The 23719-nt window shown below is 54.3% G+C and overlaps 8 protein-coding genes across 15 annotated transcripts; 4 read left to right on the top strand and 4 right to left on the bottom strand.

Annotated features, from left to right (window-relative positions):
- Positions 1 to 446: 446 nt before the first annotated feature.
- H257_05296 (hypothetical protein) lies at positions 447 to 5525 on the bottom strand. Of its 5 annotated transcripts, XM_009830118.1 has the most exons (7): positions 5074 to 5525; positions 4932 to 5024; positions 4727 to 4875; positions 4589 to 4681; positions 4234 to 4532; positions 770 to 1285; positions 447 to 687 (listed from the first exon to the last, which is right to left on the bottom strand). In XM_009830118.1, the coding sequence occupies exons 1-7, from the start codon at positions 5518 to 5520 to the stop codon at positions 518 to 520; spliced, it is 1767 nt and encodes a 588-aa protein (XP_009828420.1). In that variant the 5' UTR covers positions 5521 to 5525; the 3' UTR covers positions 447 to 517. The 5 variants fall into 5 exon arrangements, with proteins under 5 accessions (XP_009828420.1, XP_009828424.1, XP_009828421.1 ...); XM_009830122.1 differs by having other exon boundaries at positions 4932 to 5525; XM_009830119.1 differs by lacking the exons at positions 4234 to 4532; positions 4589 to 4681; positions 4727 to 4875; positions 4932 to 5024; positions 5074 to 5525 and adding exons at positions 1665 to 1757; positions 1956 to 2089; positions 2155 to 2247; positions 2299 to 2805 and having other exon boundaries at positions 770 to 1593.
- A 687-nt stretch (positions 5526 to 6212) lies between these two features.
- H257_05295 (hypothetical protein) lies at positions 6213 to 13300 on the top strand (the record flags this gene model as incomplete). The annotated part of the gene is made up of 8 exons (XM_009830117.1): positions 6213 to 6278; positions 6329 to 6374; positions 6441 to 6823; positions 6910 to 11500; positions 11550 to 11791; positions 11871 to 12242; positions 12347 to 13016; positions 13076 to 13300. The coding sequence occupies 8 exons, from the start codon at positions 6213 to 6215 to the stop codon at positions 13264 to 13266; spliced, it is 6561 nt and encodes a 2186-aa protein (XP_009828419.1). The 3' UTR covers positions 13267 to 13300.
- A 146-nt stretch (positions 13301 to 13446) lies between these two features.
- On the bottom strand, positions 13447 to 14989 carry H257_05294 (hypothetical protein). Its single transcript, XM_009830116.1, has 2 exons — positions 14343 to 14989; positions 13447 to 14281 (listed from the first exon to the last, which is right to left on the bottom strand). Exons 1-2 carry the CDS (start codon positions 14934 to 14936, stop codon positions 14168 to 14170), a joined length of 708 nt encoding a protein of 235 aa, XP_009828418.1. The 5' UTR covers positions 14937 to 14989; the 3' UTR covers positions 13447 to 14167.
- Positions 14990 to 15329: 340 nt separating this feature from the next.
- Positions 15330 to 18171, top strand: H257_05293 (NAD+ synthetase). Of its 4 annotated transcripts, XM_009830112.1 has the most exons (8): positions 15330 to 15746; positions 15802 to 15934; positions 15982 to 16144; positions 16201 to 16594; positions 16833 to 16975; positions 17057 to 17651; positions 17711 to 17929; positions 18004 to 18171. In XM_009830112.1, exons 1-8 carry the CDS (start codon positions 15355 to 15357, stop codon positions 18107 to 18109), a joined length of 2145 nt encoding a protein of 714 aa, XP_009828414.1. In that variant the 5' UTR covers positions 15330 to 15354; the 3' UTR covers positions 18110 to 18171. The 4 variants fall into 4 exon arrangements, with proteins under 4 accessions (XP_009828414.1, XP_009828415.1, XP_009828417.1 ...); XM_009830113.1 differs by having other exon boundaries at positions 17711 to 18171; XM_009830115.1 differs by having other exon boundaries at positions 17057 to 17929.
- A 33-nt stretch (positions 18172 to 18204) lies between these two features.
- On the top strand, positions 18205 to 18855 carry H257_05292 (hypothetical protein). The gene has a single exon (XM_009830111.1). The coding sequence runs from the start codon at positions 18221 to 18223 to the stop codon at positions 18815 to 18817; it is 597 nt and encodes a 198-aa protein (XP_009828413.1). The 5' UTR covers positions 18205 to 18220; the 3' UTR covers positions 18818 to 18855.
- Positions 18856 to 19035: 180 nt separating this feature from the next.
- H257_05291 (hypothetical protein) lies at positions 19036 to 19788 on the bottom strand (the record flags this gene model as incomplete). The annotated part of the gene is made up of 1 exon (XM_009830110.1): positions 19036 to 19788. One exon carries the CDS (start codon positions 19786 to 19788, stop codon positions 19036 to 19038), a length of 753 nt encoding a protein of 250 aa, XP_009828412.1.
- A 644-nt stretch (positions 19789 to 20432) lies between these two features.
- On the bottom strand, positions 20433 to 22342 carry H257_05290 (hypothetical protein; the record flags this gene model as incomplete). The annotated part of the gene is made up of 3 exons (XM_009830109.1): positions 20433 to 20813; positions 20882 to 21340; positions 21815 to 22342. The coding sequence occupies 3 exons, from the start codon at positions 22340 to 22342 to the stop codon at positions 20433 to 20435; spliced, it is 1368 nt and encodes a 455-aa protein (XP_009828411.1).
- Positions 22343 to 22503: 161 nt separating this feature from the next.
- On the top strand, positions 22504 to 23661 carry H257_05289 (hypothetical protein). Its single transcript, XM_009830108.1, has 4 exons — positions 22504 to 22575; positions 22639 to 22745; positions 22790 to 23177; positions 23240 to 23661. Exons 1-4 carry the CDS (start codon positions 22563 to 22565, stop codon positions 23617 to 23619), a joined length of 888 nt encoding a protein of 295 aa, XP_009828410.1. The 5' UTR covers positions 22504 to 22562; the 3' UTR covers positions 23620 to 23661.
- The last annotated feature ends 58 nt before the right edge of the window (positions 23662 to 23719 follow it).

Genomic DNA, 23719 nt, shown 5'->3' with positions numbered 1-23719 from the left:
CTATTTGATATTTGACCAATCATATCGTGTTATCACGCTATGTGCGTGATATATTGACAAACGACAGAACGATCGCCCAATCGAAATCCTCTCACATCGGTCATCCAATCAAAACGAGACTTGATGTCGGTTACCCAATCCCCATCCAGAAATGTGTCGGTTCGATGTCCGATGCTACCTACGTGTTATGTTATAATTTTCGAACATTTAAATGTCATACTATTTTTAAAAGTTATGCAACCGCTCAGCGCAATCGATTGAGGACGATGTCAATCCTTCAAAATGGCAATTAAAAGCAGTGCACGTTGCTTTCTTCGTCAGGCTGAACTCGATTTGATTCTAGCGTGTTGTACGGTGGTGATGAATAATAATGTACTGCCATATCGTTTGAGGATCGTAAAGTTGATCATTTCCCGCAGCCTCCAGTAGTTACGATCTGTATACAAGGAATAGAACCGAAATCTGGCGCCGTTTTTTAAATATATCACCCTACAGACGACCAACCAATCAATCTTTGCTATAAGATCGACGCCTTGGGTGAAATCAACAGCTCGTAGTTGTTGCTCGGTCGGCGGATGCGATTGAGGTTTTCCAGGGGCGGAAACATTCCCGCGCGAGCTCTCAGGTCCAACGGCACCACTTGTGCAATGCCCAAGTCGATTTTCAAGTCTTCAATGCGGTACACCCCTACTCAAGCCAACCACAACATGACTAAGTACAAATAACCACCAGAACTGACTGAGCAGCATACACTAGTAGTACTACGTACCCAACTCTAGCAGCACCAATGGATGGGCCTTGGCCCACGGCGTGGCGTTCAGGACGTTCGCCCGCAGCCACCGTACAATCGGAGCTGTGACGATGATCTGCCCGCCATGTCCAATGTCGCTCACTTCCCGACCAATCAATTCCGACAGCCCCACGTACATCATGCGGCCTGTGACAGGGTGCACATGGTTGACCAAGTCGCCTTCTGCTGGATTCGACGCGTGAATTCCCATCCGCACCCTTACGCCGTGAAACACCATCTTTTGCCGCTTCAATAACGACTGCTGCGCCATGATCGTGGCACTGCCAGGCATGTGACAGTCGACAAACGCAGGCGGCCACTCTTGCTGCAGCAGTTGCTCCTGGACGTCCAAGCAATATGCGACAGCGTCGGCAATGTTGTGAAACGCCAGTTGGAAGGCGTCGCCGGCGGTTGTGATCTCGTACCCGTGATGGGGTACCAACAGAGTTCGAAGCAGGTTGTCGTGGATGTCTTGGGCGTCGTGCATGACACTACCTAGGGCTCCCCAGAGGGCGCTGGACGACTCAATGTCTGTATTGACAAACACGGGAAAGTCCGTCGGCGCTTCGTTCGCTTGGATTTGCTGGATCACGTCGTCCGACACCATGCACCACGACAGCATGCACTGCTGGTTGGCCACCAGCACAAACGCCAACGCGATGGGCGCCGCAAAGAAGAGCATGTTGCTGAGCGCGAGGATTTCATTGGGGATGTCGGCAAGGAACGTAATCACGGACGCGGGATGGAGTGCCAGCACCCACCCGATGGCCGCGTACGGCAGCGCCGTGAGCACGTAGATCAAACTGGAAATCATATATATATATCAATTTGACAACACGGAAATATATATATATATATATATATATATACGTACAAGATGCGTTTCAGTCGAATGTACAGTGGCTTTTGGACGACCCGACACTCGACGCTTTCGAGTTTGAGACCCGCGCAATTCAAGTAAATGACCCTATATATGACCACGTTATGGTGAAAAATAAATATGCTTTCGTTTGATATATATATATATATATCGTTTGAAAAATAAATATGATTTCGCTTGATATATATATATATCGTTTGAAAAATAAATATGTTTTCGTTTGATATATATATATATATCGTTTGAACGAAAAGGGAGGGAGATAGAGGACACGATAAGACTTACGCGGCGGCGACGGCGACGATGACGGTGGTGTGGACCACGCAAGATGCGATGAGGGTGCTGCGGAAGCGGGTGTGGTAGAAGACGGAAACTTCGATTTCTTCAAAGCCGTCGGTGGAGGATGTGGCAAAGCTGCTCTACTTGCAACAACCCGTGAAGCGATCGAGCACGGCGACGGGATCGGCATGATGTACGTACGTACCGCAAAGTATGTGAGGACGATGACTATGTTGAGGGACATGTACACGCGAAGAAAGCTATTTTCGGCGTCGGCGCCTCGATCCATGGTGGTTTTCTAGCTTCAACATGACCTATCGTGGATGGGGTGGTGGTAGAAAGGACGTACCACCAACCGTAGCAACTCGACCACAAGCACGAGCATCCAGTACCCGGCCGAGAAGAGCGCCGTGTCCCCGATGAACAGCGGGATCATGACAAAGTACGGCGGCGGGTCCAATTTCTTTTCTGCGATGTCGGCTTCGTGGCCAATGAACCGGAACCCGCCCACGTCGTGGTTGACGTCTAGGGACATCCACGTCGACGACTCCTGCAGGAACTCGTGGATCATGCTCGCTAACGTGACAATGCGGAGGAACGTGTACACGAGTTTCCACATGAAGAAGCTCAGCATAGCGTAGCACACGCACGACGATACGAGCTTGGTGTATTTGTAGAGTGTCCACGCGGCGGTCGTCGACGCCAAGAGCGCGATCAGCATGAAGATCGTGTAGAGTACGCTGTACTTGGGGAAGCCATACGCGACGTGCTGCTCGAGGTCGGTCATGATCAGGACTTCGTCGGCGGCGACTTACGACCTATGGAGGGAGACCGGATTTGCTGATGCTGCTGTGACACGCTACTGGGCGTTTTGCAACTGTTTTCGACATGTCCGAAATCAACGCCGAAACTAGGCATTTTGCGACCTAATTAGGCTAAGATCCCCGACCAAGCCGAAACTCATCACGATGTCAGGGCAACTGTTCTAGCAGAATTCTTGAAGTTGCAAGGTATACACTAACGTGTTGCTGGCGTGCCTCATGCCCGTGCCTTTATAACCCAAACTTGATCAGGCTGACGCTGCCCTTGTTGCTACGATATACTAGTAGTTAGTACCGGTTAGTTAAGTACCCGTTCGAATCCGTACTTTCGAATGCATGTGGCAATAGCATGTCTCAGCCAATCACATCCTTCACGAATGAGAACTTTTAGCCAATCGTCGATCCGTATGCTTTGGCCCAATCAATAGGTTCATCTTTACATTGGATTAGATAAATAAATTACCTTGAATACTGTAAGGTTGATTGTTTTGACACACAGTCATATCCATTCTCGCTCCAACCAGCTGTCACGTCCAAATTGCACCAACCAGGACAATCATACCGTACAGTTCCAGTATGTTATTACTACTACTAGTACGTACTAGTAGTAGTAGTAAGTACGTACTAGTAGTACGGTATATACTATTAATAGTACAGTAATAAATACGGGTTGTGAAGAAGGAATCACGCGGCCATCGACACGTCCGAGTTGTGGCTGGTGGTTTCCATTGGCGAAATGAGCAGATCGTAGTTGTTGCTCAGGCGCGGGCAGTAGGTTAACATGGTATGCACCTTGGAGGGCGGCGGGATCAGCGCCAGCCGGCCTTTGAGGCTCACAGGCAGCACTTGCGCAATTCCGAGGTCGATCTTAAGGTCCGGCACGCGATGCACGCCTACACACAAGTAGTCGTCAGAAGCAAAAATCACGTTATGTTTGTATTACATACCCAATTCTTGCAGCACGATGGGATGGGTCTTGGTCCACGCTGCGTTGTTGGCCGTGCTCGCCCGTAGCCACCGTACAATCGGAGCTGTGACGATGATCTGCCCGCCGCGCCCAATGGCGCTCACTTCGCGCCCGATCAATTCCGACAGCCCCACGTACGCCATCCGACTCGTGACCGGATGCACCTGGCTCACGAGCGGGCCTTCCGCCGGATTCGACGCGTGAATTCCCATGCGCACCCTTACGCCGTGAAACACTGTCTTTGGGCGCTGCAATAACGACAGCTGCATTGTGATGGTCGCACTGCCGGGCATTTGGCAGTCGACAAACGCAGGCGGCCACGGCTGCAAAAGGAGTTGCTCCTGAACATCCAAGCAATATGCGACAGCGTCGGCAATGTTGTGAAATGCCAATTGAAACGAATCTCCGGCGGTTGTGATCTCGTACCCGTGATGGGGTACCAACAGAGTTCGAAGCAGGTTGTCGTGGATGTCTTGGGCGTCGTGCATGACACTACCTAGAGCTCCCCAGAGGGCGCTGGACGACTCAATGTCTGTATTGACAAACACGGGAAAGTCCGTCGGGGGTTCATTCGCTTGGATTTGCTGGATCACGTCGTCCGACACCATGCACCACGACAGCATGCACTGCTGGTTGGCCACCAACACAAACGCCAACGCGAATCCGGATACCGCGTACAGCGCCGTCGACAAGATCGTCAGTTCGTCCGGCACAATGTTCATGTATCCGTATGCCTTGGCGACCACGACCCAGCTAAACGTCAAGTACGGCACTGTGCAGGCAACGTACACGACCCTACCGAGTGCCACGTCATACATAAGTGATGACACAAGAGTGATGATATGCGTTACAGAATGCGCTTCAGACGTTTATACAAGGGAGACTGCACAACTCGACACTCGACACTTTCCAAGTTGAGCCCCGTGCGGTTGAGGTAGAATACCCTACACATGGACACATGAAAGATGGCGGCACCTGGACGTCCGTACGCAAACGATACTGCGGTGAGCACGAGGGACTGGACGGACGCGGCGGTGATCAGCACGGCTTCGAAGCGTTCGGAATAGAAGGCTTCGCCCGTGCTCTCGAGAATCGTGCGGCCTGACTCGCCCTGGTTGCTGGATACGATAAGCTGCGCCTGTGTCGTGTTGGATTCGCACCGTGTCACATATGTATATAGTATGTATATTATACCGTGAAGTATGTGGCCACGGCCCAAAAGTTAAAGTACAAGTAAAAGTACAACATGCGTTTTTCCGCGGTCGCGCCTCGGTCCATGGTGGTTTTCTACACCAAGTCATACTGTGGTTGGATCACATGGACGACATGTACACACCACAAGACGCAGGAGTTCCAGCACGAGCACCAGCATCCACAGACAACTCGATACAAGCGCGGCGTCGCCAATGAACAGCGCCACTTTGACAGTCATCGGGGGTTGCTCTAGTTGGATGAGGGGGTCGTTGGAGGTTTCATTCCCGAGGAGTCGAAACCCGCCCACGTCACGGGCTTCGTCTAGCCTCAGCCACGAAGAATGTCCGTTGATGTACTCGCTCACGGACTTGGCAAGAACGAAGATGCGGCAGAACGAGTAGATGGACTTGCAGACAAAGTACCAATACATGGCGTAGCATACACAGGACGTGATGGCTTTGGTGGACCGCCGCAGCGTAACCGAGGCGGATATACATGCGACGAACGAGAAGCAGAAGATGATCGTGTACAGGAAGCTCCACCTCGGGAACCCGTACGGCACTGATGGTCCTGGAGGCTCGGCCGTCATTCGGTGGATATTCAAAATGCACCTTCAGCGTCCGAATTTCTTGACCAATGAAATCGCTGCTCAGACTTCGACTGACCAATCAAATACGAGAGTGAAAAGCCCAATCGTTTCATCTGAGTCCGACCATAACTGTATAAATTAATGTATCCCACTTGTATCACTCGATGGGAGTTGCACGTTTGGGCAGACATCACCCATCGACAATGAAGGAGCGCTACCTTCTCCTCACAAATTGTTCACAGGTCCTTTGCCAACAACGCACCCGTGTTTAACCTGTATGTGGGCCACACAACATTGCCTGATGCACCAAATTCCATACTAATCTTACATAACCGTACTCAGCACAATACTCTGAAACCGAATGACCTCTTACAACGAATTTCTAGTCGACACAACCTTCAAGTCAGATGTTTGCGGCGGTGACTGAACGCCGCACATTGTAGCGTAATCGAGTCGTGCCAGGATTACAGTACTGTCACGGTACTGTAGCTTGAGCCTTGGCATTCTTGGGCACGAAGGACAGCGCAGGCGTGAGTAGTACTCGTGAATAGTGCTAGTTCTCTTTAACTAGTACTTCGAAGTACAACTTATTTCCATACTACTGTGACGTTTTTTGCCTTTTTTACAGGCACCTGGTATCCGGAAGTATTCCGGATACGGAAGATCTTAGAGAGGAGTGTTCAAGTTGTGCCATGTCGTTGCGCGAAGTCCTGTATTGGACTGCGGCATTCTTCGGCTTCGTGTTTGCAAGTTCTCTGGTAACCACACGAGCCTACGCATGCTCTGCATCATCGTCACGTCCATCTAGGCACTTCAAGTGGCCCTCAACGTGTTGATCAGCAGATGCCATGCACGTGAGTCCAACGTCGTCCATCATCTAGTTGCCCTTTCCTTTGCGTGTCCAACCTTCGACGCATTAGGGTTTCTCACTGACGTGCCCATCGATGCGACGACGAATGCAACCATTCGCGTCCATCCTATCCGCATCAAGCTTTGGGGGTTGTTGCTCAAGTTCATCCAAGAGCCGAGCCAAGAAAATGTGGCGTCGCTCGTGCTTCCATTCGTTGAGATCACAATCACCAAACAACAGCATGTCTCATCATGTGTCGCCTCTGCAATGCCACTGGATCTAGCGTCGATTGCCGCGTTGGCATCCCCGACTAATCCGATCTGGTCGCAAGCCCTGCCATTGATCCACCGCTTCGGGTTCGTCTGTCGATTCGTGCATCTAGTCGACATCTTCATGACCAACATTTCCATCCTTGTCCGCGATACCAATCACCAGCCTATGTTTTCTGTGACGGTGGGTACTACCATCGACAGATCCTCGTCTTCCTAGCCCCTCCTCCACTCACTTTCTCTCACACAACCACACGATGGATTTGGTAGAATGCGAGTGTGAATGCGACGATGTTGCTCGATCCAGACAAGCACCGCGTTATTGTATCTTTAAACGTCTGCCATCATCTACCCATGACAATATCCATTCCGTCCGCCCACATGAACGTGGACGTCCAACAGGTAGCGCTCCAAGTGACGATCCCCATCTCCAAATCCCCGTCCGACGCGCGCTTGCCGCTGCCGTCGTCCGTGTCGATCTCAGGACACTCGCTGTACGTTTCCGTCAAGCTACTATCGCCTCAACCACCACTCGACGCCACCATACCTTCTGCACCTGTGTCTCATCCTACCGTATCGCAGACACATACCACCGCCGCCAACAATAACAACAATGAAGCCATGATCAACTTGATCGCGTTGTTGCCGTCGGTCGTGTCCTTTTCGTGGCACTCTGCCAAGGTTACGCTTGAACATCCCTCCTCTCTATCGCAATGCTCCGTCGAGCTGCTCCAGATTGTGTTGGTCAGCCAGAACGGCAGTCCCAAGCATGCAGCTGTGGCCGTGGATGTCCACCGTTTGTCAGCCCAAGTGGTGCCGCGCCAAGCGTCGCCGCCACTTCAACTGCTCCAACTCGGTCCGATGACTGGATCGGTGGATGTCACTCGTCCGCATGTATCCTCCTTGGCGTTGAACGTGTGGGCCGAGCTCAAGCGCGTACACGTCGTCCTCAGTGACGTGCTGGAGCCATGGGTTTCGCTGGCGACCAACCTCCAGATCGCACTGCCGCCGGCACCACATGTGTCCATCCTTTCATCTGTGCAACTCCACGGCACAGTCACGAATGTGTCTGTGCTTCTTTGCCCGCGCACTGCGTTGGACCTGGACGATCCATCGCACCTCTGTCCCCCGCTCGAGATCCTCGTCGACGACGTTTACGTGAGCGCGTTGCCGCCCCACTTGGTCGGCGTCCGGTCTCGGGCCGAGCTGCGTCTGAGCCGCGTGGGCGTTCGCTTGGAATCGTCCCCCGCGCCATCCGTGACGATGGACTACATGCGCATGTTGTTCTACCCGATTGCGTCCTTCCTCCACGGGAAAACTGACGTCGCCGCCGACGTTGAAATGGAAGGCGAGTGGCTCGACGTGCACTACACGCCGCAGCTGCTGCACGCCCTCGGTGGCGTCGCCCGCCTCGTCCTCTTTACATGTCAGACGCCGCTTTCTCAAGTGTTTGCCACCCCTAAACCCGCCGCGGACGATAACGTCATCCGTCCAAGACGATCGGGGGTCGACATGTTCAAGCGGGAACCAGTGTACCCGCGTGTGAAGTTCCACGGACTCGTCAAGCACATCGTCGCATCCTTCCCCGTCGCGCTGCCATCCACGCCGCCGTCCACAGAACAAGTGTCCGTCGACAGCTTGATGATTGAAACAGATGCGACAACGTCATCCCGATTTCGCATGCACATGGACCAGATCCACGTGAGCACGCAGGGGCCTAAAAAATGCAAGCCATATATGGTCGTGGGGCACTTTGCCGTGGAAGAAGCGCCTGTGGGGGGTACGTCCGTCGTGGATTTGTACGGGCAGGACGTGGCTGTGACGTGGGACGTCCTCACGCAAGTGCGCGTGGCAAAAGCCGTTCAGGACGTGACCACGGCAGTGTACCGGTTGCTGTTTCAGATCTTTCACGGGTACACGATGCATGTAGCCCCCCCCCACTCGAAATTCAAAGTGTGGGGGGTCCGCGTGGGCGTGAATCCGGCCATGGACGACGCCGCCGCCTACATAGCCATGCGTGCACACTTGTCAAATGCCATCAGTGCGTCCGGCGACAAGCTGCATCGGGTAGCTGTCCGAAACGTGTCGGTATCCGTCCCCGCCTTGGAGATCACCGTCACCGTCGACGAGTTTGGCGGTGACGACGTGCCCGACTTGTGGACGTTTGGATCGATTCAAGTCACGTGGCGACACCAACCAAAGTTGGTGTCTATGGCACATGTGTCGGTGCGGCGGACGGTGGCGGGTCGGCTGGATTATGTGTTTGGGGACTTTGAAGCGATGCTCCGCCAACGCCAGAAGGTCCTCGCCGCGTCCGACGATGGACATGGGGCATCATCAGTGGACGACGAGACGCTGTGTGTGTGCATATGCGATCTGCACGTGGAGATTCCGTATGCGAGTTGGAGTGACTTGGTTACCCTGTCGACCCAAATGCAAACGCTAGCGGCGACACTCGCGACGATTTGGCACGACACCATGTCCGAGTTCTGGCGGCCGCAGCACCCGCTGTTCTTCCGGTACTTTATCAAGCTCCCTCGTCTGTCAAGTCGTCCCAAGATCGAGCTGGATATGCGCCAACTCGACGTCGAATGGGTGGACGACCCGATGGAAACATGGTTGGCACACATGGCACCCCTTTGGATGGACACGCTGGCCGAGCAGGAAGGGCGGCGGCAGGTCGTGCTCCATGACCACTGGACATCCCATCTACACGACAACACGACGATGACAAACGAAGCAGCTGGGTTCGAATCCAAGCACATTGAGCTCTTGGAGATGTTTGCAAAGGCGTACGTGACTCGCGCCCAGGAAATGAGAAAACACCAGCAGCAGCCATATACCCACAACAAGACCAACAACAACATGGCGCGGTTAAGAGTTAGCGTGTGTCGTCTACACGGCTGGGTGCTTCCACTTGTCGATCCCGTCCGACTGATCCGAAAGATGAAAGAGTTGGACAACGACACGTTGTCGCTGCTGCAGCTGCCCCGCTGCGTCCGGCCATGTTTTGACCTGCTTGTGGGCGTGTCAATGCATGTACATGCCGAATCCGTCCACGTCCACGTCCGCGGCGGCGGCAGCTCCCAGGCGAGCCCACCCATCGTGAAAGTCCCAAACTTGGAGCTTCAAGGGGATGTGGTTGTCGCCCAACCTACCTCCACGTCTGCCTTCCACGTCACGCATCCAGTGGACATAGCAGCCTTTTCGCACTTGCAAGTGGTCACGTCTCGCATTCCGCTCAAGTGCTTTCTCGACTTGAACATCGGTGTGACGGGCACGACAGTCGCATATAGCCCCGTGCTGAATTCGTCCATGGTTGGGCTTGCCTTGGATGCGCAGCAGTGCCTCTTTGCCTACATCCTGCCGTCGTTGGAAGTAGATACATGGGCATATTGGGATATTGTACGGCGCCTAGTCCATGGGAAATACTCTGTCACATGCCGAGACACAACAGTGCAGTTGATGGCATGTCAGAACGTGGCCGAGGGGGTGCAACTGACGCTCCACAACGTGCAAGTGGCCTATACAAACAAGGGCACTGTGGACATTCACGTGGACAAAGTGCAGTGCAAACTCGAGCCACATGGTGGCGCCGTCGATACCTTCGTGGACATACCCGCCGTAGCGTTGGCCGTGGATTGGACGTGGATGATAGATCAAGATGACGATGATACAGTCTCGTCGTTGCACTACATCTACCCGATGAAGTTTACATACCTGGAAAACCCCAACCAAGTCCAAGCCCACGTGCACAACCCACACATAATGCACCATTCTCCGTCTCGACTGTCTATGGGAGTGCGGTGCATCGTCGGCACCAACGATCGCAAGGACACGACGTCCGTGGTCGTGTACGGCAGCACCATGGCGCGGCTGCTGGAGCTAGGGCAATCGTACATGGAGATGTGTGCGATCCCGACGGTGACGTCGAGACAGCGCAGGTACCCCCGGCGTCCGCTAGTACCCCGCTTGAGTGACCTGCAGCACCACATCCATCGCGTGGTGCTGCGGTCTCTTCAAGTTGAGCACGGAGTGGACGTTGCACTGTATCACAGCGACCAGAGTCCGGTGGGGGTCCGTGTGCACATCAACGACATCTTTGCGTCGCTGGCCATGACGTGTGGCGCCATTCGCAGTCTCGCCGACTGTTTTCAGCATCACATGGTCGTGGCTACCAACCCGAAAAAGGCCACGTGGGCCATCCATGATGTTGTAGCCAACGTCCAGGAGATTCAAATCCGGGTGTGTACGGTCAAGAGCGGCAGCCGCGGCGACGCATGTGTGACACTGCATCAGTCGTACGCGGTGATGGAGCCATCCAAGTTGATGCCGCCGTGGGAGGACAAGGCCAATGCGATTGTCGAGCGCTTTCACGCTGCGGCTGTCCTTGTTGATGCATCGACTGGTGGTGATGGGCCGCAGGTTCGTGACGTGGCATCGCCGCCGCCGTCGTCGGAGTCCAAAAGCATCTTGGAGCACTTTGCCATCCAAGACGACGTGCATTTGCTGCTCAAACAACGAAGTCCCGCATCAAGTGCTACTGCTGCTGTGGTTGTTGCATCTACTCCAAGCAAGGAAAAATTCCAGACGCCGAGACGATTGTCGGCATCGCGACTGCCGCCGCCGCCGCCTTCAACGGCCTCGCCCCCGTTGGGAGATGGACATGATTCATCGCCGGAACTGGGCTGCTTGTGCTACGTGCTAGTACACCAGCCGCGAGTGCACATGACACTCGACACGATCGACGCGGTGGTGGAAATGGCGCTAGAGTGGCGGGCGCTCGTCCAAGAGTACATGCCGCCATCCGATATCCCCATCAGTGTGATTCATCAAGTGGAGGCGGCCGTGGCGACCCCAGGTATTGATGTGTTTACTTGCAGTGTTGGACTGAACGAGTTTGTGTGCAGTGGCCGACACATGTGATGACGCGAGTGGCGACCTGACCAGTCACTTGGAGCACATGCTGCATCCCGCGGTTCAGCCAAAGGTGCGCGTGAGCTCCACCAACGATTTCTTGCTCCACTCACAAATATGTGACGACGTTGACGACGAGCGTTTGCCCATCACCACCGACATGATTGCCATCCAAACGCTGCTTCGTATCAACGTTGTGGACTTTCAATTGGCTGTCCAGGACTCTGCCCACAAGGTATATACATATCTCTCTGTCTATCTCATCCTAGATGAAAGAATGCGGTCGCTGAGAGAGTGTGTCGTCTGGGGTGTAGGGCTCAATATTGGTAGCGATTCCATCTGGGTGTGTCGAGCCCGCCGTCGATTTGGAGCATCACACCGAGCACGTGGACGTGAGTGTGTGCGGTGTATTTGTGTTCACGTCGTCGTTGGAGGTGGACATGACATCGAATATGCACCACACGTGGCTCAAGGTCGAGAGGTCAGTGATTTCGCAGTCGTCGACGATGCTGTGGAAGCAGGTGCTCCATGCGTCGGCCATCGAGTGCGGCATCTCCCACGACGTCGTCCCCAACGTGCACCAAGTTACCATCCACGTGGCCAACATCGACGCCATCTTGGACGCTGAAAGCAAGCAAACGCTGCTCGACATGGGCACGCTCTTGTCGGCTCGGATTCAGGACAAGGTAGACAGACATACAAACATACATTCATCGATCAAACACGAGATATATACTGTATGTACCGAAATCTAGAGTTTTGAGATATGTGCTTGCTTGGTATGTTGTAGCTGGAGAGCCACACCAAGGCTGCTGCTAATTCCGTAGTCATCGAAAGTGGTGCCAGCACTCCCCCCTCCACCCACCCTCCTCTGAACACTGAAGGCGACGACGGGCCCCTGTCGAGTACCCCGGACGTCGTGGCCATGCTACCCCAGCTGTGGCGTCAGCGGCGGACGCTGCAATGGACCATCGCGACGCTGCGGTACGTCGAGTCGTGTCGGTTTGGGGTGTTGGCCAGCGCCGTGCCGGACGTCGACGCGGCGGCCCTTCGATCTCTTCCCCGGCGTCGGCTGTCGTCGGTTCAATCGCCGCCGTCGAGACCGTCCGCCGCTAGTGCGCGACTGACGGCGCTGGCCCACGACTTCCGCGTATTGAACGCCGAGGTCGCGTTTGCGATTCGAGAATACTACAAGTACAAGCAAGTGCATCCGACGGTGGACCTGCACTTTGAGCTGGACGAAGCGGCGCTGCTGGTGAAAGGGCCGACGTTCGACCTCCTCCGCCTACAACTCCAACAAGTCGAAGGCACCGTCGCGCACTTTCAAGACCAGAGCGGCACGCTGTCGATTCAATTGCACACGATGTCCGCCGCCAACTTGATGCCGCAGACCCCCCTCCCCGACCTGGTCGTTCCTGTCGACAGAAATCAGCAGGCCAAAGCCGATTTTGTCGACGCAGGTAGGTACTACTACATACATGATATATGTGACGATAAGTAGTTAAGGTTACAAGGTTAGGGGGTGTTGTTCGTGTGGATGCTGAGATGGCGGCGCCAGTGGGTGGCCAACTCGTGGTCCAGCACTTTGAAATCAACGTCTTGCCGCTCCAAGTGTGCATCACGTACGAGCTCGTGTTGCAGCTCGTCGCGTTCATGTCGACTGCGCAGTCGCCGCACATCCACAAACAAGTACGTCAAGTGTACTTGTAGTACTCCTACTACTAGTAGTAGTACTCCTAGAGTCCTACCTTCGATGGTTGTTAGGAAGAAATGGTGCGCAGTCAATTCCTCGTGTACAAAACCAGTAGTAAAAAGGCACCGCGGGTGTCCAACACGAGCGACGACATGGCGAATCTCCTTCGAGGGGACGACGGGGATCCCCCCCGACCCCCCCCACCTACCACCACCACCACCACTAGCAACAATAGAAGCAGCTATAACCTCGTCACATTCAAGCACATTCGCCTTGGCACGATCTTGGTGCTTCTAACGTACAAAAGTATCACACTACCTCGATCCTACTACAAGGCGACTGGTTGTTGTTGGTCGTTGTATCTGACGAGTGTATAGGCGGCAAAGCCACGCCCGCGATGCCCCAGCACTTGGAGGAAATGCGCGGCTTTGAGCTCAAGCTGCACTCGCTTGTGTACACGGACAAGACGTGCACGCTGTCCGAGCTGGTGCTGCGCGTCCGCCGCGATATTTTGCTCGACGTGCTCAGCCAAGTGGGGCGGAACTTCAACAATATTGGCATATTCCTCAAGGAACGCCTTGATATTTCGCGGTGGGCAGGGTTCGACATGAACAACCCCCTCAAGAGCCTCAGCATGAGCTCGGGCGCGGCGGACGTGCCGCCATCTGCCGTCCCTAAGAAGCCGAGCCAAGTGGTGTTTTCCCTCGAGCTCAAACCCGACAAGAGCGCGAAACTCAACCCAATCAAGAAGGCCAAGTCGCGCTTTGGATTTTTAAAGCAAAAAGACAAGCAAAGCCACTGAAGTGTCTGCTGAAGTGTACGCCAAGAGTGGCGATGAGGACGACGAGTAGTAGCAAGCGAGGGGTCTGTCGTACGAAATGAACAAATTGTTTCGATTAGTTGGAGTGCCGACGACGGTTAAAGGCCGCCAAGTCCACCGACGTCAGCCCCGCCAGGGTTCTTGTTGCGGCTTTCCGACCATGCTTTGGCAATTGTGCGCTTCATCTCGTCGTCGCCTTCGTCGTACATGTTCTAATGGAGAAACAAACCATGAGGCCACAACTACAGAGGCGCACACAACGATGGTACATACCTTCATCATGTCCATAATCCCGGCAGATGGATCGGCGGAATTGGGTTTGGCGGTGGGGGCCGCGGATTTGGCGGTCAAGTTCATCCATGTGTTCTTGTCGTCGGCCTTGACCAATGTGATCGTCACGCGATTCTTCTTGGCGACGAACTTGGACTTGTTGGGGACGATGTCCTTGTCCAAATTGTAGCGCACCAATCGATAGTTCTTGCCGTTGAGGTCCTTGATCTTCAAGTCGAAGCTCCGGGTCGTAAAGTCACACGTGATGTGGTCGCTTGGGAGTGACCCCACACCGTCAATCCCCGACGTGATGTACACCGTGACTTTCGGCTTGCCGTACCCTTCATCATCCCATGCAAACGTCGAGATCTCCGTGTACACTATGTTGTCGTTGGAGACTGGCGCCGACGCTGCCGGTGTGACAACTGCTGGCTTGGGGGCCGCCACGGGTCGTGGTTGCGTTTGCTGTGCTTGGACCAATGCCGCTTCCTTTGTGGCGAGAAGATGCCGCAGGTCTTTCTGCAGCCGCTCGGACGTCACAGAAGCGACAATCGTCTTCAATTCTTCGATGTCATCCATCAAGTAGTTCGCACTCATGTGTCGTCGGTCCGTGTCGTTCGTCGTCAATGCGCAAATGAGGTCGAGGTCCGTTGATCGCGATTTCGAATTTCGAGAAAATCCTTGGGCGATCCGATTGGCTGGACGCGTACAAAATTAGTTTAGGTACTATTGCCATGATATGCTACTAAATTAGGCAAATATCACCCACCTCTCGTTGGACAGTTGAAGCGGTGAGGTTTCGACGGGCCAACTGTAAATCAGGATACCGATGTTCCTAATTTAGGTAGTCTATTCAGGAGGTTTTACCTCCAATGTTCACGATATTGCCGAATTATCTGTCCAAATAGGAATCCGGTTGCTTGGATTCCTAATTTCGATAACCGTCCCAGACAGGCAGGCCAATAACTTTCCCTCGTAGTTGGGACAGACCAGAATTATTGTTGTCGAAGTCAACATGAGCATGCGAGAGCCGCTGGTGACCGTAGCGACATGCAACTTGAATCAATGGGCTTTGGACTTTGATGGCAACTTGGCTCGCATTGTGCAGTCCATCCGCATCGCGAAGGAGCGCGGCGCCACGTACCGCCTCGGTCCCGAGTTGGAAATCTGTGGCTACGGGTGCGAAGACCACTTCCTCGAGGCGGACACGTTCTACCATTGCTGGGAAAGCTTGGTAACGCTGCTGCAGAGCGACGTGACGGACAACATCCTTTGCGACATTGGCATGCCGGTCATGCACCTTGGGGTGCGGTACAACTGCCGCGTGTTTTGCTTGGACCGCAAGATTGTGTTCATTCGACCCAAGCTGTACTTGGCGGACGACGGCAATTACCGCGAAAAGCGCTGGTAGGTCGCATACAGTAGCCAGCCGCCCGCCCTCCTCTTACATATCTCCTTGTAGGTTTACGACATGGAAGATCCACGCCGACCCGACTTTGAACCTGCAAGCGCACATGCTGCCTCCCATGATCCAGCATTTGACTGGTCAAATCGAAGTGCCGTTTGGAATCGGCGCCATCGCCACCAGAGACTCTGTACGATCGTTCTCCCTCCTCATGACGTACGAACTAGTCTGTTGTAGGTCATTTCGTCGGAGACGTGCGAAGAGCTGTTTACACCCGACTCGCCACACATTTCCCTCGCGTTAGGAGGCGTCGAGATCATCGGCAACGGATCAGGATCCCACCACCAACTGCGCAAGTTGGAGCATCGCATCGACTTGATTCGCGGCGCGTCCGCCAAGGGTATGTCTCCCATCTTTGTTGAAGGGTTTGTTACATCTACGATGGTACATGCGTAGCGGGAGGCGTGTACTTGTATGCGAACCAGCAAGGATGCGACGGCGGACGCCTCTACTACGACGGATGTGCGCTGATCGTCGTGAACGGCCACATTGTCGCGCAAGGGTCGCAGTTTTCCGTCACGGACGTCGAAGTGATCACGGCGGTGGTGGACCTGGATGACGTGCGGTCGTACCGTGGGGCGGTGAGCTCCCGCAGCGAACAAGCGAGCTCGCCGGACCACCGCAGCCTTTCCCGCGTGCCAGTGCATTTCCATATGAGCCAGCCCAAGGATGGGTTTTACCAGCAGACGACGCCGCGCATCGACGCGAGACTTCACACCCCCGAGGAAGAAATCGCATTTGGCCCAGCTTGTTGGCTGTGGGACTACCTCCGACGGAGCAAGGCCAAGGGGTACGTACGTCCGTCCATCCGCCGCCTTGTGTTGCGGATGACTTATGCCCACAATTTCGATTCCGTCATATACTGATATTGATATTGGTCCAAGAATGGATGTGATTGGCCACTGGATTTGTGTTGTGCGTTTTTGATTGGTCGATATATTGATTTGGTATTTGGGGTTCTTGTATATATTCGATGGAGCAGAATCGACTTGAACAATAAATATACTGACCAATGAGTGATTTTTTAGCTTTTTCCTGCCCTTGTCGGGGGGAGCCGACAGCGCGTCCGTGGCTGCGATCGTGGGGGTCATGTGCCACCTCGCCACCGCCGCCGCCAATGCTGGTGATGCCCAAGTCCAGCATGACATTCAGTACCTGTTGGACGTGGAAGGTATTATCTAGTAGTTTCACACACTCCGCTTCCGTACCCCTGCCATGCTAACTGGGTTTTTTTTGGGGGTGTATGGCTTAGGCACTCCGTATGTAGCGTTATCGGCGTCGGAACTGGCCAATTCGGTGCTGCATACAACATACATGGGCACGGAGAACAGCTCGACGGCGACGAAGGCCCGCGCCACGCGCCTTGCCGCGGAAATCGGGAGCTACCACCTGAACATGGTGATCGACACGATGGTGTCGGCGGTCGTGTCGACGTTTTCGCTGCTTGTGGGCATGACGCCCAAGTTTGGCGTCCACGGAGGCACGCCGTCCGAGGACCTGGCGCTGCAAAACATCCAGGCGCGGCTCCGCATGGTGATGGCGTACCTGTTGGCGCAGTTGTTGCCGTGGGTGCGGTCTCGGTCTGGCTTTCTGCTCGTGTTGGGGTCGGCCAACGTCGACGAAGCGCTGCGCGGGTACATGACCAAGTACGACTGCAGCAGCGCCGACTTGAACCCGATTGGCGCCGTGTCCAAGACGGACCTGAAGCGCTTGCTTGTGTACGCCGCGGCGGAATACGCGTACCCGACGCTGGCCGAGATTGTGGCGGCGCCTCCGACCGCCGAGCTTCGTCCGACGTCGGGGGACGGCGAGCACACGCAAGTGGATGAAGAAGACATGGGCATGACGTATGTCGACGAATGTAGAAGCGTTCGCAGTAGGCTGATTTGGATGGATGTATGTATAGGTACGACGAATTGAGCTGGTTTGGCCGCCTTCGCAAGATTGACCGGTGCGGACCGTTGTGGATGTTTCGCAAACTCGGGGGCATCTGGTCGCACTTGTCCCCGGTTGAGATCGCGGCGAAAGTGAAGCGATTCTTCTTTTACTACGGCATCAACCGCCACAAAATGACGACGTTGACGCCATCGTACCACGCCGAGAACTACTCCCCCGACGACAACCGGTACGTCATGTGCACCCTTGTGGTGTCGTCTGCATGAGGCTTGGGTGATGATGGTCGTCGTGCACTTCTTGTAGCTTTGACTTGCGTCCGTTCCTGTACAACTCGAAGTGGACGCGGCAATTCCAGTCCATCGACGCTCTCGCCAGCGAAATGGACCAACCCAAGGAAAAGGCGGAATGAAACCGTCGTTTTGCAAATCTAACCTCTATGTTTGGATAACACGCAACACATTGAATTTTGGAGTTTCTTTGCGTCCTTCGTCCAATAAAAAGTCTGCAGACCATCCACGACATGGCAGTGGACGACGATGCGGCTGCGGCGATCCCGACGACGCCATCCCTTGATCCGACACCAAGTGCGTTTCGAGCATGGGTGGAACAAGAAGCACTTATGATCATTGGCCTGCTGGCGGCCACTGGAGTCATTAGCGGTGGGTTTGTTTTGGGCTTGCATCGCAGGAAAGCCCGCGAGTTGCATGAATTGGAGCGAGAACGGACTCGCAAGGGTTCGAAGAAGATCGTGGTTGCGAAACCAGTTGCTCGCAAGAAGTTGCCAACGGGTGTGACGTGGTGGGAACGAGCGATCGGCGTCAAGTCGTCCAAGATGTCAGCGGCTGCTGCTGCACGAAGCGCGCTCATCGGTGGCACCGTCTTGGCTACTGCCGGCACGGGGGTGATTGTGCTTGGCATAGCGGCGGCCTCAGGAGTGTCAAGCTATAGTGATTTCCATTCCAAGATGAGCGTCGTGGTGCCTCGTTTCCGAAAGAACGTGGGGGACTTCTTTGGCATTGTGCCCAAGGCTGGTCCGACCCCGGAGCAGTTGGAACAGGATCGTCAAGACATGGCCCTCCTTGTAAGCATTTTCTCCGAAGAGGAAAAAGAAAACTAAGCTGCCACGCACATAATACAACTCAATTTATCCACGAACGCCACTAGTCGATACTTCAAATAGGGACAGTCGTTGCCAGGGAATGCGATAACGTTCCTGTAGCTCAAATCATAGATTGCGTGCAATCTGTAGCGGCTTCATATAGACCTTTAGGATACAACCCACCAGGTGAGGCCAGGCAATACTCAATTCACTGAGTTAACAAGGGCAACTACGGCTTACGAGTCACTGCCACGCAACACTCGTCGGAAGAACAATCCGTTGTTCTGTGTCACTCCCCGCGCTTGGTCCACTTGGCGCTTGCTAAAGAAGTTTCCCTTGGACAACGCTTGAGCCCCCGACTTGGACTTGGCGTTGGCTTCGGCAAACCCTTCCAAGTCCACGTTGTGCTTCTCCACGCGCTTGGAGTCGGCGCGCTTGTGGGCATCGCTGGCTCGGCCTTGGTTGGCGGCGTTGAGCGAGTCGGCTTTGTTCAGCGAATCCGCCGACTGCTTGGCGTTGTTGAAACCGGACGGAGGGATCGGAGCGTCCACGTACCCCCCGCAGCCTCCACATCCACCGCCGCACCCCCCGCCGCATTCCAAGTCGTCGTCGCCGAGCTGCCGACGGGCGAAGAAGACAGCGCCTTTGGCCACTTGGTTGGCGTCGTATTTTCGAACGACGTCGTTCTTCACAATGGCGTCGTTGAACCCGCGGTCGTTGGCGACAGCATTGGCGCGGTCCTTCGTGAACACCACGCTTTCTCGCAAGCCTTGGTTGCCTGCGCTGCTGTCGACGTGGTTTGCAAAGTGGTTGCTGGCCGCTTGCTCGTTGTTCGCCTTGTCCACGGCGTTGGCATTGGCTTTGACAAAATAGTCTGTGCCTGGTGGCCCCACGGGAAACCCTACGGCGCCATGGCTTTGGCTGTCTTGGTGGGCGGTCACAGCCAGCAACACCATGGACAGGATAGCAACGAGAGTGGTGAATTGCATGATCAAAGACAGCCGAGTACTGTAGTCGAGTCGTGAAGGGGAGGGGAGTACTGCGAAGATGCAACAATGACGTTCAAGCTCGGAGGAAACTCGGGGCGATCGTAGAATCGACAGTTGGCTCGACTGTCGATGTCCAGTTTCTATCCAATCTGACATGGTCATGCTTTCACTTGTGTGTCTACGAGAGGTAGTACATTGTGCCTACGAGAGGTAGTACATTGTCTCTACGAGAGGTAGATACGTACCAGTCAACTGAAGCGACCATTGATGGTGCAAAGTGAAGTAGGCGAACAAGTGCGGTAGGTCCGAACCTGGGACCTGTGCTGAGCAAACCCAGGAGGCATGGATGGCATTTGACATGTGTGCCATTGAATATTACTGAATGACAACGCCATGACATTTGAACCGCGTGCCATTCATTGTACTTCGAATATATTGGCGACCACTAAACTGCTACACTACATTCCCACGAACCAGTCGATGCAAAGGAGGTGGACTTCACTCGCCCGAGTTAGAACACCACACAAGCGACATTCAAGATTGCGTGCAATCTGTAGCGAAAAATGTGTACTCCGACCAAAAACAAAACCCAAGGTGAGGCCAGGCAATACTCAATTCACTGAGTTAACAAGGGCAACTACGGCTTACGAGTCACTGCCACGCAACACTCGTCGGAAGAACAATCCGTTGTTCTGTGTCACTCCCCGCGCTTGGTCCACTTGGCGCTTGCTAAAGAAGTTTCCCTTGGACAACGCTTGAGCCCCCGACTTGGACTTGGCGTTGGCTTCGGCAAACCCTTCCAAGTCCACGTTGTGCTTCTCCACGCGCTTGGAGTCGGCGCGCTTGTGGGCATCGCTGGCTCGGCCTTGGTTGGCGGCGTTGAGCGAGTCGGCTTTGTTCAGCGAATCCGCCGACTGCTTGGCGTTGTTGAAACCGGACGGAGGGATCGGAGCGTCCACGTACCCCCCGCAGCCTCCACATCCACCGCCGCACCCCCCGCCGCATTCCAAGTCGTCGTCGCCGAGCTGCCGACGGGCGAAGAAGACAGCGCCTTTGGCCACTTGGTTGGCGTCGTATTTTCGTATTTTCGAACGACGTCGTTCTTCACAATGGCGTCGTTGAACCCGCGGTCGTTGGCGACAGCATTGGCGCGGTCCTTCGTGAACACCACGCTTTCTCGCAAGCCTTGGTTGCCTGCGCTGCTGTCGACGTGGTTTGCAAAGTGGTTGCTGGCCGCTTGCTCGTTGTTCGCCTTGTCCACGGCGTTGGCATTGGCTTTGACAAAATAGTCTGTGCCTGGTGGCCCCACGGGAAACCCTACGGCGCCATGGCTTTGGCTGTCTTGGTGGGCGGTCACAGCCAGCAACACCATGGACAGGATAGCAACGAGAGTGGTGAATTGCATGATCAAAGACAGCCGAGTACTGTAGTCGAGTCGAGTCGTGAAGGGAAGGGGAGGGGAGTACTGCGAAGATGCAACAATGACGTTCAAGCTCGGAGACTCGGGGCGATCGTAGAATCGACAGGTGGCTCGACTGTCGATGTCCAGTTTCTATCCAATCTGACATGGCCATGCTTTGATTTATGTGTAGGAGAGGAATGTACCAGTCACCATTGATGGTGCAAAGTGAAGTAACGACGAAGGGCGGTAGCGAGTTCGAGGGACATTGATGACACTTGAAACACGTGCCATTAAACCAAGACGCGTAGATGACATTTGACACGTGTGCCGTTAAACGTTATGTGGAATGCCGTGGTTTATACCAGTAGTACTACACAATGTGAACAACATTCATGTAAATATACGAGACGCAATTCAGTCTGCTGAGCTCGGATGTACCCGTAAGTGACATTGCACATTGCGCGAAATCACTCGCGGGTGCAATTTGACCTTTCGGACACATGCATACTCAAGCTGTTCACGTGACCGTCTAAACTATGCTGCCCATCGCACTGTACTACTAACATCAAACATGGACGAGTAATAAGCTTGTCTATTTTACTCTTCGTCGTCAACTACCAGAACCTGGTCGACAGCATCGGCCAATACACTCACACGAACATTTCCCCCGTCAATGTGTTTCTTGATGGTTTTCCATTCCGAAGACTTTTTCGCAACTTGAACACTTTCCAGCATCTCGCCTGTGTCGTCGTGAAGTAGACTGAGGTACCCGTCACCATCCATGCTGACACAAGTGTACCAGACAGCTTGCGGCGTCGGTGCAGCGTCGTCGTCATTGCGGTCGGCATTTCCCAGGAGTTGCTCGTGCATCTTGAGCAATGTTTTCTTCTGCTTCGTGCCAAGCACTCCAAATGGCATCGCAAGGGCATCTTTCACCAGCAACAACGTGTCGTCTTCGGCGGCAAAGTGCGTTGCGTACAAGCGGATGGTGTCCACGAGTCGTTGCTGTGGAAGTTCTGCCAGGCGCAAGTTCTGGTTGCGATGGAGCACGCGACGGAGCTTTGATACTTCCTGCCTCCATTTGGCCTTTGGGCCTTCCGCTGTCGCAATGGCCTTGGCCGCCTCCCAGAACTGGTCGATTCGTTCCTCCATGCGACGTACACAGTGCAATTATAACACGATTGGAGGTCATTATAATTCAAGAATATGATCGACATCGTTTCGAATATTGTGAGTTTTCGCCAAATATTTTGCAGAAAATTTTGACTTTGTTTGACAAATTATCCGGATGATCTACCACTTGCAATGACGATGGATCATTCCATCGTTGGTGCATGTAGCGTAGGCGCCACGCTCTCGAGACTTGATCATCATGCTGGAACAAGGTGCGTCGTACGGTCTGATGGAATTCTGAACGAGATGTGCTAACGGCATGCTCTATGACACAGCCTCGACAACCAAGGCATGGTGGCGCGACCCCGCCGTCGAATTCGCCGCCGGGTCCCTTGGTGGCTTTTGTGCCAAGTTCGTTGAGTTCCCTTTGGATACCGTCAAAGTAAGCCCACTGAACGTCCTCACCTTGTTGACTCGTGGAGTTAGGTCCAACTTCAAACGCAAGCACCACGTGGAGGCCGCGGCGGCAGTAGCTTGGACGCGTTCCACCACATCCAGTCCCTCGTGGTGCGAGAAGGGCCGGCCGTGTTGTACCGCGGCTTGCCCATGCCGCTCGTGGGCACGATGGTGGAAATGGCCTGTCTCTTTGCCACGTTCGGCCAAGTCAAGTCGCTTCTGTTCGGACGTCGGACAGAGCCGTTGACGACATGGGAAATCGCGTCAGCCGGCGGCGTGTCCGGCTGCTTCATCTCGTTCATCTTGACGCCGATCGAGTTGATCAAATGCAGAATGCAAGTCACGACCAAAGCTCGGTACAAGAACACGGGCGACTGCATCGCGCAGGCGTTTCAACGCGACGGCCTTCGCGGGTTTCGTACGTCCATGCATCGTCGCGATGCCCAATTCCTCGTTTCTCAACTTGTGACTTCTTTCTAGTCAAAGGCATTGTGCCGACTATGTGGCGAGAAATCCCAGGGACAGCGTCGTGGTTTGCCACATACCATGTGAGTCTGGACTACCTCCGCGGCGACAAGGCCGACAAAAAGTCGGACTGGGACGTCATCGCAGCCGGTGCGCTGAGCGGCATCGCATACAACGGAGCGTTCTACCCCGCGGACACGGTCAAGTCCCTCGTCCAGACACATCCGACCCATCGACGAAGCATGGACGTCGTCAAGGAAGTGTACGCGCTCCATGGAGTCGGCGGCTTTTACCGGGGGTTTACCCCCACGGTACTCCGCGCGATTCCCGCCAATGCCGTGCTGTTCTACACATACGAAGAAGTCCGCGCCTTCTTGAGCCATGTTTTCCAATAGAAATATAGAAATATATATATATATATATATATGAAACCATCAAGAAAATCCTAATAGGTACAGAACTATCGAATATATATATACTGTTAATATCCTGTGG

This window comes from Aphanomyces astaci (assembly GCF_000520075.1).
Source record: "Aphanomyces astaci strain APO3 unplaced genomic scaffold supercont1.10, whole genome shotgun sequence".
NCBI classification, from domain to species: Eukaryota; Oomycota; class Saprolegniomycetes; order Saprolegniales; family Verrucalvaceae; genus Aphanomyces; species Aphanomyces astaci.
The sequence above is the reverse complement of the archived record's forward strand: the minus strand, read 5'-3'. Positions and strand labels throughout refer to the sequence as shown.